Source organism: Corythoichthys intestinalis, chromosome 17 (genome assembly GCF_030265065.1).
Source record: "Corythoichthys intestinalis isolate RoL2023-P3 chromosome 17, ASM3026506v1, whole genome shotgun sequence".
NCBI classification, from domain to species: Eukaryota; Metazoa; Chordata; class Actinopteri; order Syngnathiformes; family Syngnathidae; genus Corythoichthys; species Corythoichthys intestinalis.
Window position 1 is genome coordinate 33,265,044 of NC_080411.1, and position 17,277 is coordinate 33,282,320.

The 17,277-nt window shown below is 38.1% G+C and overlaps 1 protein-coding gene across 1 annotated transcript in view; it reads right to left on the reverse strand.

The window, feature by feature from the left end:
- bmpr1bb (bone morphogenetic protein receptor, type IBb) overlaps positions 1-11,764 on the reverse strand; it is a 34,727-nt gene extending 22,963 nt beyond the window's left edge. The window contains exons 1-2 of the mRNA XM_057818162.1: positions 11,657-11,764; positions 5,282-5,463 (exon numbers count right to left, since the gene is read on the reverse strand). Coding sequence (XP_057674145.1) covers positions 5,282-5,336 — 55 coding nt within the window. The 5' untranslated portion in view covers positions 5,337-5,463; positions 11,657-11,764. The remainder of the gene's footprint in view (positions 1-5,281; positions 5,464-11,656) is intronic.
- Between the last annotated feature and the right edge of the window lie 5,513 nt (positions 11,765-17,277).

Genomic DNA, 17,277 nt, shown 5'->3' on the forward strand with positions numbered 1-17,277 from the left:
CATGAGGAGAGCTTTTTACATGCCTATCAATGATCAAACGTAAGTAGTCCTTTATTTAAAGAAAGTTTGTAGTGTTTACTTTGTAATCGCTGTATTCGTATTTGACATAATACAAAACAAGATGTTTACTCACTTCCTCGTAAGTCCAATGGTTCCACAGTAGTAGGGCTTGTTTTGGCCAATATCCACGGTGAATGGGAACCTTTTGAAACTCCAAAAAGGTGCACACGCCTCTCCCTCATACAGCAAGATTTTTCTGCAGCCGTTTGGCTGGCGTGATGCGGAAAAATAAACATATTAATCCGAAAAATCAGCTGAATCCTTAGTCGTCATACACAACAGTACGGCTGTATAGTGAAGGGGACGCCTTCATCCGTACACGTCACAGCGCCCTCCTCCTCAATGCAAGACCGAAGCCGGGAGTCACTCATTTTCATGGCGCGGGATTAAAAAAAACTAAATAAATATAGCAATCGCTTCCACACACATCCAAGCTGTCCATATCATTCAGGAGCATAAAATACAGCTTGTATTATGAAATAAACATGCTTTTTCGTGTCACATGCACTTTTTTAAGTGTAATGGATGACTGTATTTATAGGGTTTTGTCTCTGGTGTCCTTCAACAGCTCTTTGGTCTTGGCCATAGTGGAGATTGGAGTGTGATTGACTGAGCTTGTGGACAGGTGTCTTTTATACCGATAACGAGTTAAAACAGGTGCCATTAATACAGGTAACGAATGGAGCCTCATTAGACCTCATTAGAAGAAGTTAGACCTCTTTGACAGTCAGAAATCTTGCTTGTTTGTAGGTGAACAAATACTTATTTTCCACTCTAATTTGGAAATAAATTCTTTAAAAATCAAACAATATGAGTTTCAGGTTTTTTTCCACATTCTGTCTCTCATGGTTGAGGTTTACCCATGTTGACAATTACAGGCCTCTCTAATCTTTTCAAGTAGGAGAACTTGCACAATTGGTGGTTGACTAAATACTTATTTGCCCCACTGTAAATTCAAAATGCAGATTATTGTTCGAAAATACCCATACAGCCAAAAAATTGTCACACCGAACTTCCGTAATTCAATGGCTAAGCTAGCGCGAGTCAATGGTACAATCTTAGCATGCCAATATAAAGCGATGTTAACAGATCTAAAATAGTCAAATAAATTCAAAATGCAGATTATTGTTCGAAAATGCCCATACAGCCAAAAAATAGTTACACCAAACTTCCGTAATTCATTTCATTCTGCAGGACTATTTTATTAATGTGTAACGGGACCACAATAGAAAGAAGTGCTTCGGCCACTCATGCTCATGCTGCATTTGAGGAAGGTGGGAAGTTGGACTTATCCCGCTTGGATGGTATCAGTTGCAACCTCATGGAGTTCCAAGTGAATGTAAACAGGAAAGATTACTGATCGTTTTTTATTTTGGCCATCAAAAGACATTTTGACCTGCAACAAACCAGCCTTCTCGTAATAGCGGAGGACAAACAACAGCTAAGGTAAATTGCATACACTGTAAACTGCCTTCTTGAGTCTTACTATTGACGGCCCACTTTTCGACGGGCAGTGCCATTTTGTTGAGCGATGTCAGATTGAAGAAACTCCTGATGTGTGGGTACTTTTTTTGACTTCACAACTAGGACTTTCCAGGTCAGAGGTTGGAAAACTCCGACTTCCCACATTCCTCGAATGCAGCATCAATCTACTGAGTCATGACTGAAGAACGGCAACATGGTGAAATGTGCATTTAGAGGCTGTGGAAACAGACAGAAGAAATGGGCAAAGGAAAGTTTCCACAAATTCCCTATGAAAAACGAAGAACAATAAAAACTGTGATTACTTACTGCTGGCAACGACATTAAAAAATCAGCGGTGAAAAAAAACTTTGTGATATCACTTCGCCCTGCTCCACGCAGAGCTACTTGATTACAAATGCTGCTGTTCATACTACAATAATTGACATGCAATGGAAAGTTTTTAATATTTTCATCCTGAACACATAGCTAACACTATTGATTGCATGAGTCATCTGTGATTTTCATGCATGTATATGTTGTTTTATATTTGCATGCTAGGATTGTACCATTGACTCGCGCTAGCGTAGTCAGTCCGGAGCCCTGAAACTAACAAACTGCACGGACTTTGTTAAAATCAACTCCACCGACTAATTAAACCCCCGCTAACTTGAAAATTAAGCCTCATGTTAAAAATTCTGAACTTCCTCTTTATGGGCAGCAGTAATCATTGATGCACAGAAATAAAAAATTCTTGGCCAAAGCCTAAAAGCCGAACTCAATTACATAAAATATAATTTTTAAACATTTATAATAAAAATAAAAATAATAAATAAATAAAACTACCTACTATTCAATTCTTTTTTGGGTTATTTATTTGTGTATTGTTTATTTTTTTTAAATACCGTAAGAATTTTCAATGCTTAGATTTACAAAAATATTTAGTTGATAACATTTATTAGGTACAGACATTACTGGGCGTCGTCAAACATATTTCACTGGGGGACGTGCCTCAGTATTGATCTGCAGTGCCCCAGTATAAATGTCACAAGCATTTTATTTGTTACTGTACTCCCTGTAATCTGTAACAAGATGTAATATTTTTTTATTTTTTTGACTCAATCAGCATTACTCTTGCAAATAATGTTATAAAGTTGCTTGCATCAATTATAAATCAGCAAGGAGGAATGAGAGAGGTAAGCTAGGTAACCCACCTAGGCAACATAAACCACTTTTAGGTCACAACCTACCAGTTGATAAACACTGATTAATTGCATAACACTTACAGTGATGTATCCCCATTTCTGTCCAGACAAAGTAGAGCAACATAGTGTAGGATGAAGGAGAAATGGAAGTTGATGAGCATGAGCAGAGGTGAATTGACTATCAATAAGGGATGTCCCAATTTTGACTTTGAATACTGATGGCTGAAAAACAAAACTTTTTTTTACAGAAAGTTGTATCTTGGTTTGATTAAATATAGTTTAAAGTGCTATTTCTGACTTTTTATGATAGATAAGTGCTAAAAAAAAATTTGCTCGCTCGCCAGTGCCCCACTATTGTATTACGGTCTAGCGGCGCCCCTGCCGACATTTCAACAACACAGTTTAACATCCGAGTGGCTCACAGGTCTAATCTCTTGAGCAAATAAAAAGAAACATGCACTCAAATGCCTTCTAAAATGAGTATTTAAAAATTTACTTTTTATGGTGTGCTGTATTGTACATTGTAAAGCATATGCAATGACTTTAATTTTCAATCATTTTCAAATTTCATTGAAAAAAAATATGCACTGTAATCAGTAAAACAAATAAATAAATTAACAAACATGCTTAAAACACATTCGTAATGGTGTTGCACTTTTGTATAATTTCTATCATAAATCCCACAGGAACACACAAGTAGGGTCTAATGTGCCAATCAATTGTTTTCAATACAAATCTTCCCGGCTGTCAATCATTCTTGACAAGAAAGAGAACAAATGCTGAGGTGCCCCACTTGAGAGGCTAGAGGGGGGCTTGGAATGGTAAAGGGGAGTTTGGGTAACAGACCCTCCCTCCTGTCACAACCTTACAGGCCAGCAGGAGACTGTTCACAATGATATCAAGAAAAAAAAAAAGAAAGAAATGCTGTCCATTCAAGCTATTCAAAACATGAGCATGCAGTGGTCCTTCTTTTTTAATGTTAGCATAATTTCCTTAATTTAGTTTGAGTTTAATCTGTGACCATGTTCCAAATTGCAATCGCTTGTTTTTCAAATCATCCTATATGTAATAAAAAATAAAATGCAATTAGTCTGTTATTTCTCCTGTTTGTCTTTATTTTTTTATTTTTTTTTTTATTAATCTGGCATTTTCCGGGAAAACCAGCCCAAGGCTGATGACTGAAGCATTGAAAAAGCTAGAAACAAACTGATGAAACAAGAGTTTCATCCGTCCTGTCATAGTTTTGGCGATTATATTGTCACAGAATACAATAGTCTGTGAGCCGTGAAAGATCACAGCAAATGCTTTGAAACAGCTGGCAAAATTCAGAGCCCTACATTGAAAACAGTTGGCAAAGAATGAGTTAGGTAACAGGTGTTACTGCCAAAGCTGAGATCTTGAGGTTGATGAGACCCAACTACCCATAGCTTGAGTGTGAAGCATCAAAGTCCCCCTGATTCAAGTCGTGAATTAAATCTTAGCGGTCATGGATCTTGTTCGCTGAAACTAAACTTATCATTTTGTGCAGCGTAGTTAGGCATATACCATATTCCATTATGCTAGCTCTTGTTGGGAGTCGTAGATAAATCATACCTTGACGAATGAGTTTCACAGAAAAACTTCTTAATTTAGTTTACTTATACAGCGAATAAAAATCCCTCTTTGAGAGGAATAGGAATACCATTTATCCATTTCAGCCCCGCTGAAACTCATTTCTGTGAGAAACTCACATTTTCTGTAACATATTTTTAATGAAGACAAATAGCACTGTTTGGTATACAAATATACTGTAAATACATGTTATGGATTTACCTAGTTTGCTCTCTGAAATAGTATAAAGAAGAATGAGTAAATTATTGTACAATAAAAGTCATAATACTATGTAAATTACATGTCTTTATTAGAAGACAAAATTGTAATTAAATTTTTAAAGATTTTAGTCATAATCTAAATAGAATAAATATTAATAAAGAAAAAGTCAAGATGGTGTTACAGTCTTTTAAAAATTAAAAACTCGATTTAGTAATTGCATTCTCATTAACTATTCCAGCACCCTACGGACACTACAAGTAAAATTAAATCTAAAAACTACATGTAGAAAAATTGTAATCCAAATAGAACAATTTTGCTGATTTTTTTTTTTTTTTTTTCATCATGAAGTCATAAACCAGCATATTATGAGATCGAATCAAATTGGAGTAGTTGTATTTTTTAAAATATCTCATAATCTTAAAAAATGAATGTTGTGAATTTGCAAGAATAAAAAACAAAAATATTTTTTTTATTTAAAGAAAAAACATCTTAAATCACTTAGTAATGACCAGCAGATGTTTTGCAAATGGAGAAAAAGCTAAAGAAACACAACAAAAAATAGACTGGCTGAGAAAGCTAATACTAATAATAAATAAGCACATTTGTCATACGGAAGACGACATTCATAGCAATTCATTACTCGATGTTAGGACACTCATCTATAAAGGCAGCATTGTAACTCCTTCGGAGAAAGAACGGCCATTGAAATTAGTATTAAGAAGCATTCTCTTGTCTCGACTCACCTTGCGCTCCTGGCCTCAGAAACTCTATCAGCAGCAAAGCAAGCCAGGCCAGCATTGCGTCACAACTGCTGCCACCGCCGCCACCTTCACCAGCACTTCCCAAATGGTCCCGCTGAAAGTCCAATACGGCCTCCAGTTCCTTAACGGTACTCAACCTCACGCGCCACTTCAACACTGACAGCCTAGGAGTGAAAGACAAAAGGGGCAGGGGGTTATGAAGGAGGGGGTGTTACTTTTCTTTCAGTGTCCGGCCCTTTGGGCAACAGCTGAGGGCATGTGGACCTTACAACTAGCAGCCAAGAGTGGGGCAACATGGATCAGCAGGTTGAAATGCAATTAACACAAAGGAAGATAAGATCTATTTACATACATACACTTTTTAATTCTACAAATTCTACAAAACTGCAAATCAAAGATAATGGTTAGAAGATGCGACTCTCTACACAACTTTTACACAAGTGAGAACACATCACATAAACTATTTTCAGTCTTACAGAAAATGACAACTGGGCCATTTATATTTGGATTAAGTGTTTCTTTTGGGGTATTTTGTCTTCTTTCCAGTTCAAGGTTGATAAGAGATCCCATTTTTGATTCTGCAGGAGGGGGAATTTGTTTACTATGGCTAAATAGCAAACATGACAAGTACACAAAAAAATTTAAATCTCACAAAAGTGAAAATTTTAATTGTTTTATATTTCCTCTGGAATGGAATTAATTGTCATTTACATAGTGATGAAAACAGCGAACTGAGCCGGAGCATACAACAGACACACGCAAATAGGGCTGCAACTGACCATTATTTTCGTACTCGATTAATTGGACGATTAATAAAACGATTAATCGGATAAATGTCAATGTTTTCAATTACCTTCACATTTTACCTTGAAGTTGTTTTTGGCATGTTGTAAGTAACAATGAAGACAAAATGGATGACTATTTCCTTAAAAAATAATATTTTATTACAGTTTCCTGACTTAAATGGAGTCTACAACTTTATCGTTTAGCAAATTCGTTGGCAACTAATTTAATAATCAATTTAAATCAATTTAATTGAGTAGTTGTTGCAGCCTTATTAAGAAGCTAGTTTAGACAGTAAGATTGGCAAAAACGTAAATTGTTGTTTTCCAAAGTAAAAGCAGATTTTTGTCATGTCCTACTTTGACTTAAAAAAAATATAATGAAGAAATCTGATAATATTTACAAGTGGAAGTTATATGTATGTTAAAATTTCATGAAATTAGACAAGTTTAAGGTGAAAAACGTCCTAAACGATTAATTGGTTATCAAAATAGTTGTCGATTAATCGGTTAATTGTTTTACCTCTACACGCAAAGCTTCTTTGCATTTTTGGTCTCAGAAAATCAATTCCTATGCTCCACCAACACGCGTACTTCTTCAGAACCAGCGAGTCTGTGAGCCCTGCTTAAAGCCTATTACTGCTCAGCTTCGTCATGTTACCAGCGCTTGCTCATGGGACAATTTATTTTCCAGTTTCTGTTTAATTAACACGTTATGTAATGCAGAACTCAGATAGTCTACGAAAGTAAGAACCTAAGATGATTTTGGCCAAGAGAACCAGGGTTCACCCAGCACTGATTACCAGCGGTTTTGTTTTCGTCAACGATGATAATGAAAGTTTTTCGTCGGCAAAGCAAAGTTAATGAGGAATTAGTCTGCCGTTTAGACCCGCCTGTCATTATAGCACTGTAGCGTCCCCAGCTAAATGATGACGTTCGGAAGGGTCACGATTTCATCTGATTTAGAATTCAGCTCATTGAGGGGGGAGGATTAAGAAAGAGGAAAATTCGAAAGAAAGAAGCAAAATGTCATGAATGTTTCAATCTCCCTACTCCAATATTTTTACAGGACATTCTTTTATCTTAAGTATTTTTGCCCAATTGCTAAAAAAATGGTATGGTCATGACAAATAAAAGTCTTGTAGTAAATGGAATATGAAATATTAAAAATGCATTTATTCAGAACAATAGGGCAAAATTACTGCATAATGGTCAAAACTGGCAACTTCTTCCCCTCCTGAACGGTATTTTATGCCACCAGAGTTAGTCCGACTTTTGTCTTCGGAAACGGAGCAAAGAGCATCGTTCTGCTGCGGCCTAGGCAGTGCTCGTCGCCAGGAATGAACGCCGAAAATAGCCCATTCTCGGTTGGAGCGGGGTGCTGCTCGTGGCCAAGCAAAGGAACGCACATTCTCGGCGGGCACGCAAATATGACCGAGCAGGCTGGATAGGCCAGCCAAAACGGCTGACGTCGAAGGGGGTTGCTGCTCGTGGCCAAGCCGAGAAAAGTACATTCTCGGTGGGCACGCCTTTGCCGGCCGGCAACCCCAGTGTGGGACAAGCTGCCGGTCGTCGGCCGTGTGGCCTTCTCGGTGGACAGGGAGTATTTTCAGTTCACCCAAAACGCAAGCCACCTCCTTATCAAAACATTTGCCATGAATTTGACATAATAAGAAACGGGTAGCTTACTCACCTCAAAATGGTCCCACAGTTGTCGGACTCATTTTGGCCTTTATCCGCGGTCAAGGGAACTTTTTGAAACTCAAAAAGGCTCACATGCCTCTCCCTGGTGCAGCAGCAAAAGCCTGCAGCACACTGGGCTAGTGTGATGCGAAAAATAAACGAAATAGTCCGCAAAATCAGTTATCAGTTATTATCAATCCGCAGTCGTTCTGCATACTGTAGTATTGGCTGTATACTGAAGATGTTTATCCCACTGACGTCACATTCGCATTCTCCGTAAATCCAGAAGGTCACTCATTTTTATGGCGTGGGATTAAAAAATTTGAATAAATATATCGATCGCTTCCACACACACCCAGGCAGTCTATTTCATTCAGGAGCATAAAATACCGCATGAAATATGAAATAAACGTGCTTTTTGCTGTCATATGCACTTTTAAGTCATATGTTCACAATGCATGACATTTTCATTTTGAACATAGAGTACGTCAGCTTGCATCTTAGCAGTGTTTGGGTAGTGTCACTCATGTGAGATGTACTGCGCCTCTCCCTCCTCACCGGAGTCCATCTTGCTTGTTTGGAGACAAGATTAAGTTTGTTTTCTTATCTTGGCAAGAGAGAATATGCTGCTTTATCCTTTAAAGGTCTGTGCTGAGTGAGTATCAGATGCTAAATGTAACTCCTAGCGTTCGCGTAGCATTCAGGTTAGTATTAGTTTAAGAATGGCAAGCGTCCTCTTAACACTGGCAGTCTGAAGCAGAGCCGTTTGACTTTTCTGGTGTGTAAATCTAGAGGAGGGACAAAATGGTATTTAGCTACAAGCACAATTCAGTTGTTTTGTTTGGTAAATGAGCAATTACTGGGAAAAACTGGTTGCTTGCAACCAAGGGCGTAGGTTTTGTCTTTATATTGGTGGGGACGATATAACAGCAAAACCTCCATGTACACTTTTTGCTGGGGACGGGACATTAATAAGACCAAACATATTTGGTGAATGAGGGTCAGGGCTACATTTCTCACCAACATGAACCTAATTAATTGATAGGCTAAATGATGAATGCAAAATACATTCGTATTTACCTATACTTGCTTTCACACTGCAAATTTATAACGTCTTAATCTGATCATTTTTAAAAAATCAAGTCAAATAATTTTCTCCATCTTTTTTTGAGTGTTAAAAGCTAGTTCACAGATTAATGTGTCAGATTCTTCCACTTACTTAAAGTAAATATCACTATTTGTTCGGATTGAGACCATACATCTAAAAGTTGGTGATTTTTCACATAAGTCAAGAAAAAAAATCTTTCAAATAATGTTTTGAACATTATTCTTGGATTAAGAACATTTCTGACAAACAAGTTTTTCTTTTAAGATTAAATATACAAACTTTTTGCTTATAATAAATCTGTTAAGCATATTTTCAAATAGCTGTTCTTCTTATTTCAAGAAATCTCAGTAAAATCGACTTGAAGCACTGTAGCAAATTAGTGGAGTGTTCCCCACCTCCACAACATTGACGTCTTTTTACATTACTTACAGTGGCTGCTGCTGGTGGGAAAAAAACTTCTAATATCCCTCCCCTTTGAAGGGGGCAGGGGAGGCGGCATGCTGTATTTCTGTCGGGCTATGAATGGGTGTGTGTGTGTGGGGGGGGGGGGGGGGGGTTCAAGTAATCAGCCAATCAAACGTGCGTTTGAGGGGAAAAATGGATTGGCACGTTCAGCGAGTGAAAAGGGTTCAGTGTAAGTGTGAAGATAATGAAAGCACTGTAATTCACTTAATAATGGGGAGTCATTTACAACATATGGATAGACAATCTAAATGACCTATATAACTGAAGTCATTATATAATGTAAATAAGGTTGGTTAAAAGTTGGTGGGGATAATTTGAGCATCCTGAAAAGTTGGTAGTGTTATGTCGCTACCGTCCCTATGCAAACCTACGCCCTTGCTTGCAACTTCTGGCTAGAATCTACAAATAGCAAATGAAATCCCGGACTTCCGAGTGTTAAACGCTCAAGACATTTGTTTACATACAGTTCGTTGTTTCCAGGTGGATTTAATTGAAAACAATGTGCTGCTTTTCATGCAGAGTGTGTACTGTATTAGCAAGTTGGCTTTTGTGTCCTTGTAGACGCTATAATATGCGCTCGTCTGTTTTTGTTCAAAATGATTTACCTTTATAAGTTTTTGGACTAAAACTTTTGAATTTTACAGACGAAAACATTATGAGTAACGGCTAAAACTAGACAAAATTTGGATGACATTTGATCGACTAAAACTAGACGAAGACATTTTGAAATGACTAAAATATGACTAAGAGTTATAAGTATTTTCGTCCAAAAGACTAAAACTGCCAATAACAACATTGATCACCCGTCAACCCCAAATCTCAAATTGAGACAGAGAACCTTTCACACCCGATTTGATACCATATGGACATTTTACAATCTGTAGCGAACAGGAAATGAAAGTTTTTGCTGGAGTAACTAGGTAAAATCACAACCCTCTTAAGGATCAGAGCACAGATTTGTCTCTTGAAATGTGAGGCAGACTACAACCCCAGAGAGCTGCTGCATCATCAGTCATTTCGTTGAATGTGTCCGTCCCTAGAGACAGAGTGGCATTAGATACAAAGCAATCTGCACCATTGTTTTGTCCTCCTTAAATGAAAACAGGAAGTAGCACATGGAACAACAAGGCCCCAGATCGATGCCTCGCTCTGAGACAGCCATGTGTTTTAACATCTTGCCGTCCGCACTTTGGAAGACACTCTTTTCTTCGGGAAGATTGTCAAGTTTCCTTCCACCATCGGCTAATGTATCTCGACACTGTACCAAGCCCGGCCGCTGCCGACCAGTCGATATGTGCTGGAAATGCTATCCATCTATGAAACATCACTCCTTCACTTAACGGGAAACAAGCAGGAGTGTCTGCGTGGTTAGAGTGTGGAAAACTGAAAGTGGGCCCGCTCGAGCAGCAGAGAGAAGTCACTTAACTATGCTTCAAAAATAGCAAAGAAGGCAAGCAGCATCTTAATGGCTCATCAGATTCAAAACCTATAAAAGCACTCTGATAAATGCCTTCGCAAGCTCTGGTATTACAAGGCATCGCCTAGACTATGATTTACTAGACATGTCATATTATTGTATATTACCTGATACATTATTTAGCATTACAATCATAGCACTTACAATCTGAAGTACCACTTCTAAAATGATTTCATAAAGGGACCGGACGCCAGATTTGCCCAAACAGTAGGCTATTTTGTTGTTTCTCCCAGAAACCTCTCGAAGTGGACTAATGTTATACTGTATATGAAATGGTGCCTCACACTACCACGTGTTAAACTGCGGTGAGTTGTGCCAGAGTGGAGGTAGATGTAGTGCCTGCCTTGTTATTCAGAAAACTATAGGAAAACTGAAATTGATTTTGCAAGGAAGGGAGAGACATGGATTTAGAGGTAAACACGTTTAAAAAAATTTCAAAATAACATATTTATGACAATGGTTTTTTGATGCTATGTTTGAGCGATTAATGCCAAGTTTTACAGTTTTATTTTTTTCCCTCATTTATATATTGACACAAATGACTCAATGAATCAAACTGGCCATCCCAAATATTTCTGATACATTGTGCAAATGTAACGAAGGAGTAAGTGGTTGTGTGTGAACATTTGCTGGTTATACTAGTCAAAATATTATGAAAACTAAAATATTTTACTATAAACCCCTTTTTGACTAAATATATAGAGTACATACATGATTGTATTGTCGCTACAGTATTTACCATATCATCACCATCCACCAACTCACCTGTCCACTGTCTCCTACGAACAAGATGCGCGTCCAGTTACATTATAATAACAAACATTCCAAACGGGTCTTCTTACCTTCTTATTTTTGCTTCCAAAAGGTGGAGTGTGGTCCTGTCAACATACACGAGTCGCTTCTGAGGAGAGTTGAGGAGAGGAATCAAGGTGCTGCGTTCGTCCCCTACAGCCTGTTAACTGGTTTAGTTTTCCTGCTGCAACAGCGACAACCTATGACGACTTGGAGAAGTGCAAGTCATTTGGACAGTGGCCTCATTTGGTACAGAGCTGTAATAATAAATAAATAATAAATGAACCGCTATGCCTGACCGCAGATAATGCTTCGCACCTTTAAGAAGTAAACATGAACAAACAAACATAAAAAACGCATCTGATCAAATGAAACTTTTGTTTGATAGCATCAAAATCAGAAGTGGCTAGTAACGTGTTACATTTACTCCTTTACATTTACTTGAACAGTGGCGCCTGCAGAAAGTTTTCATAGGGGTGGCCAGATGGGGCCACTTAAAATCTTGGGGTGGCACACCAAAACTAAAAGCCATAATTTCAGGTTTTAATTATATTATTGCAGTAAAAAGGTCAGGGCAGGGCCGGCCCAGCCTATACGCAGACCATGCAGCTGCTTAGGGCCCCTGACAACTAGGGGCCCCCCAATCTGGCAATTGTTTAATTTATATTCTATTTTGTTTACTGTAGTTTTATTTGACTTTTGTGAGTTTTGATACTTGATTACAAGCTTTAAAAAATAAAAGTTCTTCCTTAACTTCTTTCTTTCTTTCCTCTTTTAAAAAAAGGTTTGGCGCTATCTACTGTAAGTACTGACAATCATTTGGGGTGAGAAGTTTAAAGTATGCAGTGCAATAATCTGATTAATATACAAAATATGGACGTATGGGTTGGATTGCATGTATGTGTTTCACAGTACACTGTGACGAAATGGTGGGCCAAAAATATGGGCACCTTTGCATTATTTTGCTTAGGGCCCCCAATTGGCCTGGGCCGGCCCTAGGTCAGGGGGAAACTATCAGAAAGACTTATGGACAAGGCTACTGATATACTTTGGTGTATTGTGTAATATTTGATGTTACTATTGATTTAATGTGCATAGTCCATAACTGTCCAGTCAACATTTTGAGTTCCACAACAATTCTGTTTTATTGTGTTATGTATATATTAGGCATAAGGTGTACATTTAACAAAACAAAAATAATTACTGGGGAAAAGCAAGTGCTGGCAGATAGAAATAAAAGCAAGTACAGAGGCAATCATATCTTAACTGGATATTTCCCAAAACAATGTTAATGTGACACAAAAATAATTATTACTGTATGAACAAAACATAAAAAGTACTTCCCAACAGGGATCAACGGATTACCAGGCTATAACAATCTAACGATATAATGGCAGGCGGGGTGACCAGTGGGGTGGCCAACAAATCTATAGGGGTGGCCGCGGCCACCCCTGGCCACCCCCGGCCACCCCCTGGTGGCGCCACTGCTTGAGTAACTTTTTGAGAAAAATGTACTTTTAAGAGTAGTTTTACTAAGACACACTTTTTACTTTTACTTGGGTAGATTTGTGAAGAAGAAACGCTACTTTGGGCTAAACTAGTCGTAACAATTTTCATCTTTATTTTACATATTAGATATTGACTTTTTTTGCCAGTTTCACCAATGAGACATCACAACTGGGCATGTGCCGGTATGAGATTCTGACTGTATGATAAACTTAAGCCAAAATATCACGGTTTCACGGTATTGCAATGGCGTACCGTAAGCATGCTATTTTTAGACTGTGACGTCGCATCGTAAAGCGGAAGTGAAGCAGCAGTGGGACATTATAGACCACCTCTAGCATACAAACAATGTTAATTCTGCTACTTTTCTCCAGTAATCTTTCAAAAGCGAACATGCCGATCGCACATTGCTTTTTTGGAACTTGTAGAAACGACTCTAGACATTACGACATATGAAGGATGTTTTCTTCATACATTTCCCGAAAATGTGAAGATTGAATCAACTTGCGCGGACTTTTAACGACAGCTCGGTGAATCCATTCACATTTCATATGCAGTAAACATTTTGTTGGGTTGGCGTGGTCTTTCAGAGTACAAAGAGGTAAGCCATTTGATATTTTTAACTTATTTTTTAGAGTGACGTGTGCCGTGCTGCTTCTGTCTGACAATGAATGACCTGAAAAGAATTAAAATGGTATCTGACTGCCACTGTTGTTATCTTTTCTGTTATAAAAATGATAATAATAAATAAATAAACTTTAGGAAGGGGGAAGTGTATATAAATTGTAGAATTAATATTTGTTATCAATGAAAAAATTAAAAGTGTTTGTTGGCTGTCACTGAGTAGCATTTGCGATCGGTACACAAAACTAACAATATGAATTACCCCCAAGAACGGTCAGAGACGTAGGACAACTAAAGGATATAATATATGAAAAAGACAGGGCTGATGGTAAAGGATAGCTTGTTAAAACATGAGAATGTCAATTTCAGTCGCGTAAGAAACAGGTGTCGATAAAAAAGCTAAGGCTATGCTAAGGTCGGCTCCTTTTTTTCGTCTTTTTTAGCCCTCGACACTCAAGCCATCTCTTTAACTGAACATTTTTATGTTCTTCCACATCTTTGCAAGTGAATTTGGCAGCAAAGACATCATCTTGGGAGAGAATTGGTAGGTTTAGCTCTGTAAACACCTCCTTCGTACAGGATTTCCATTCATTTCCTATTGGGGACAAACGGTCGCATGTCCTCCCTTAGCAACAGTAGCTAACATCATGAATATTAATGAGCAGGAGTGACGTGTTGCTTGCGGTACGCCATTACAGCTCTAAAATGTGTTACTTTGAGATATCTGGGTTTTAAAAAAAATCATTGAACAGGATTTTTATTTTTCGGAACATTAGAAAGTTGGAACATAAGTATAATGTTAAAATAAATTTTAAAGAAAAATAACTGAAATATTCTAAGTAAAATTCAAATAAAAGCAGTCCTTTAGGTGAGCCTGAACCCATAGCCACAGCTTAACATTATTACCAACAGAACAAAAATAATTATTTTCCATTAAAAGCCTGAGCGTATGATTCACATCATGTTTACATTATAAACACACTCTCTTTCTCAACAAATACAGTTGCTAGAGAGAAAAAAAACACGTTTTACTACTGATACACACACTAAATACGCTGGAGTTAACTCGTAGGAGTTGGGAAACGTTCATGACAGTGTTTACTAACCTTTAATTATGTATAATTGTGAAATCATACTGGAGGGATTGCCTCCTCGGCAGCCACACTCCACAAATATATGTCTATATGTATATATATGTCGGTTGGCCCTTCTCCTCCAAGCCGCGGCCGTCCGTAACTTTTCTGTATCCGAAGTAGTACTGGCGATTTCGTTTTCTTCGATGGGGGAAAAAGTTCAGGAGTTTCACTTCCTCCAGCCATCGTGTAGCACAGCTGGGTCACTAACACTGAGCAACAACCGGTGGCGGAGGGTGGAGCCTTGGAGCTGCAAGCGAGGGATTTCTCCCTGCATTTTTTTGACATAAAAAATAGCTAATAACGTAGGGTCGTTTCTTTGCGATTTTGAAAGTGACGTTTTCATACCACGGTATACTGTACCTTCAAACTGGTAATCGGTACATGTCTAGTCGTAACAATAATCACGACTTCATTATATCAGTCAGACTCAAACTTGCCATTCTATGATCTCGTTGCCCTGTTCAATTACGTGGCGTCTTTACAACAGTGTAAAATATTAAGTATTTGACTTGCGGTTATTTAGCTGCGGTCAACATGACTTGAAAGCGGGGATTTTAACCTCTCTCCTAGTTTTTATTTGGCACCGATTGACCACGCAAAACCAGATATGATCCTTTTAATTACATTTTGGAAATGTTTTCTCCACTCGAGGGCACTCATGGTCTTTGGACGAATGAAGGTGCATTTCTGTAGATGTTTTTCTCTCAGCAGAATTTAATGTTTTGGGGGGGTTTTGGGGGGGTTTTTTGTATTTCTTTGGCTTAATGTGGTTGTGTAAAAGGCAAGGCAAGGCAAATTTATTTATATAGAACAATTCAACACAAGGCAATTCAAAGTGCTTTACATCACATGAAGATCATAAAAATCACATTTAAGACAATCAAAATTGGAAATTATACATAAAAATCGCATTTAATAACAAATAAAATAAAAATAAATGAATAAAAATAAAACAAAAACTACTAATAATAATAATAATTGAAATCAGCAATGGAGATAAGCACAAGAGGAATAGAAAACAAGTAGATTGAGATATATAGACAGTTATGGATATGCAGTGCTAAACAAAAGCGTTTTTAGCCCTGATTTAAAAGAGCTAACAGTTTGAGCATACTTCAGACGTTCAGGTAACTTGTTCCAAAGGTGAGGAGCATAATAACTAAATGCTGCCTCACCCTGCTTGGTTCTTGTTCTTGGAACATGCAGAAGACCGGTTCCAGACGACCTTAGGGGTCTAGATGTCTCATAGGAATCTAACAAATCAAGCATGTATTTTGGTCCAAGGCCATTAAGTGTTTTGTAGATGAGCAGTAGTATTTTATAGTCTATCCTTTGACTCACTGGAAGCCAGTGTAGCGATTTCAAAACCGGTGTAATGTGGTCCAGCTTCCTTGTATTTGTGAGGACTCTGGCTGTAGCATTCTGTACTAGCTGCAGCTTCCTGACTGATTTTTTATCAAGACCTGTAAATATACCGTTGCAATAGTCCAATCTGCTGAAAATGAATGCATGCATAAGTTTTTCCATGTCTTGTTGAGTCAGAAGCCCCTTAATTCAGGTTATATTTTTTAGGTGGTAATAAGCGGATTTAGTGACGGACTTTAGATGGCTATCAAATTTTAGGTCTGAGTCAATAATTACGCCAAGGTTTCTGACTTGATTTGTAGCTGTAAGTGACATTGAGCTAAGTTGCCTGCTTATCTTTGACCTTTCCTTTTTTGGCCCAAAAATGATTACCTCTGTGTTCTCCACATTTAACTGGAGAAAATGCTGGCACATCCATTCATTGATTTGATGAATGCATTTAGTCAGGGAGACTAAGAGACTATAATCATGTGGGGACACAGAAATGTACAGTTGTGTGTCATCTGCATAGGCGTGATAGGAGATGTCATTCTGTTCCATTATCTGAGCTAAGGGAAGCATATAGATGTTAAATAAGAGTGGTCCAAGAATTGACCCTTGCGGGACTCCACACGTGAATTTGGTTCGTTCTGACTGATGGTTTCCGATTGACACAAAGAAATCCCTATCATGTAAATAGGATGTGAACCACTGAAGTATAGTGTCAGTAAACCCTACCCACTGTTCCAATCTGCTGAGTAGTATGCTGTGATCAGGGGTCGCGTTAACCGAATATTTTCCGTCGTCGACCGATTTTTTAAAACGGTGACGGAAAAAACTTAAGTCCATCCGTCATTTTGACCGGTTGCAATTCACACCCCAGACCACAGGGTGGCGAGTGAGCATATTAATTAGCTATTGTCTCTCTTGATGCATGACGTCGTTGGCCTTACTCTGAAAAATGTCAAGGCAACTGAGTGTCCGAAGTTTCTTCAAAAAGCCCCAAAACGACGATGGTGTTGATAAAAGAGGTGAAAAAACAGGGACTGCACAAGCGGGCA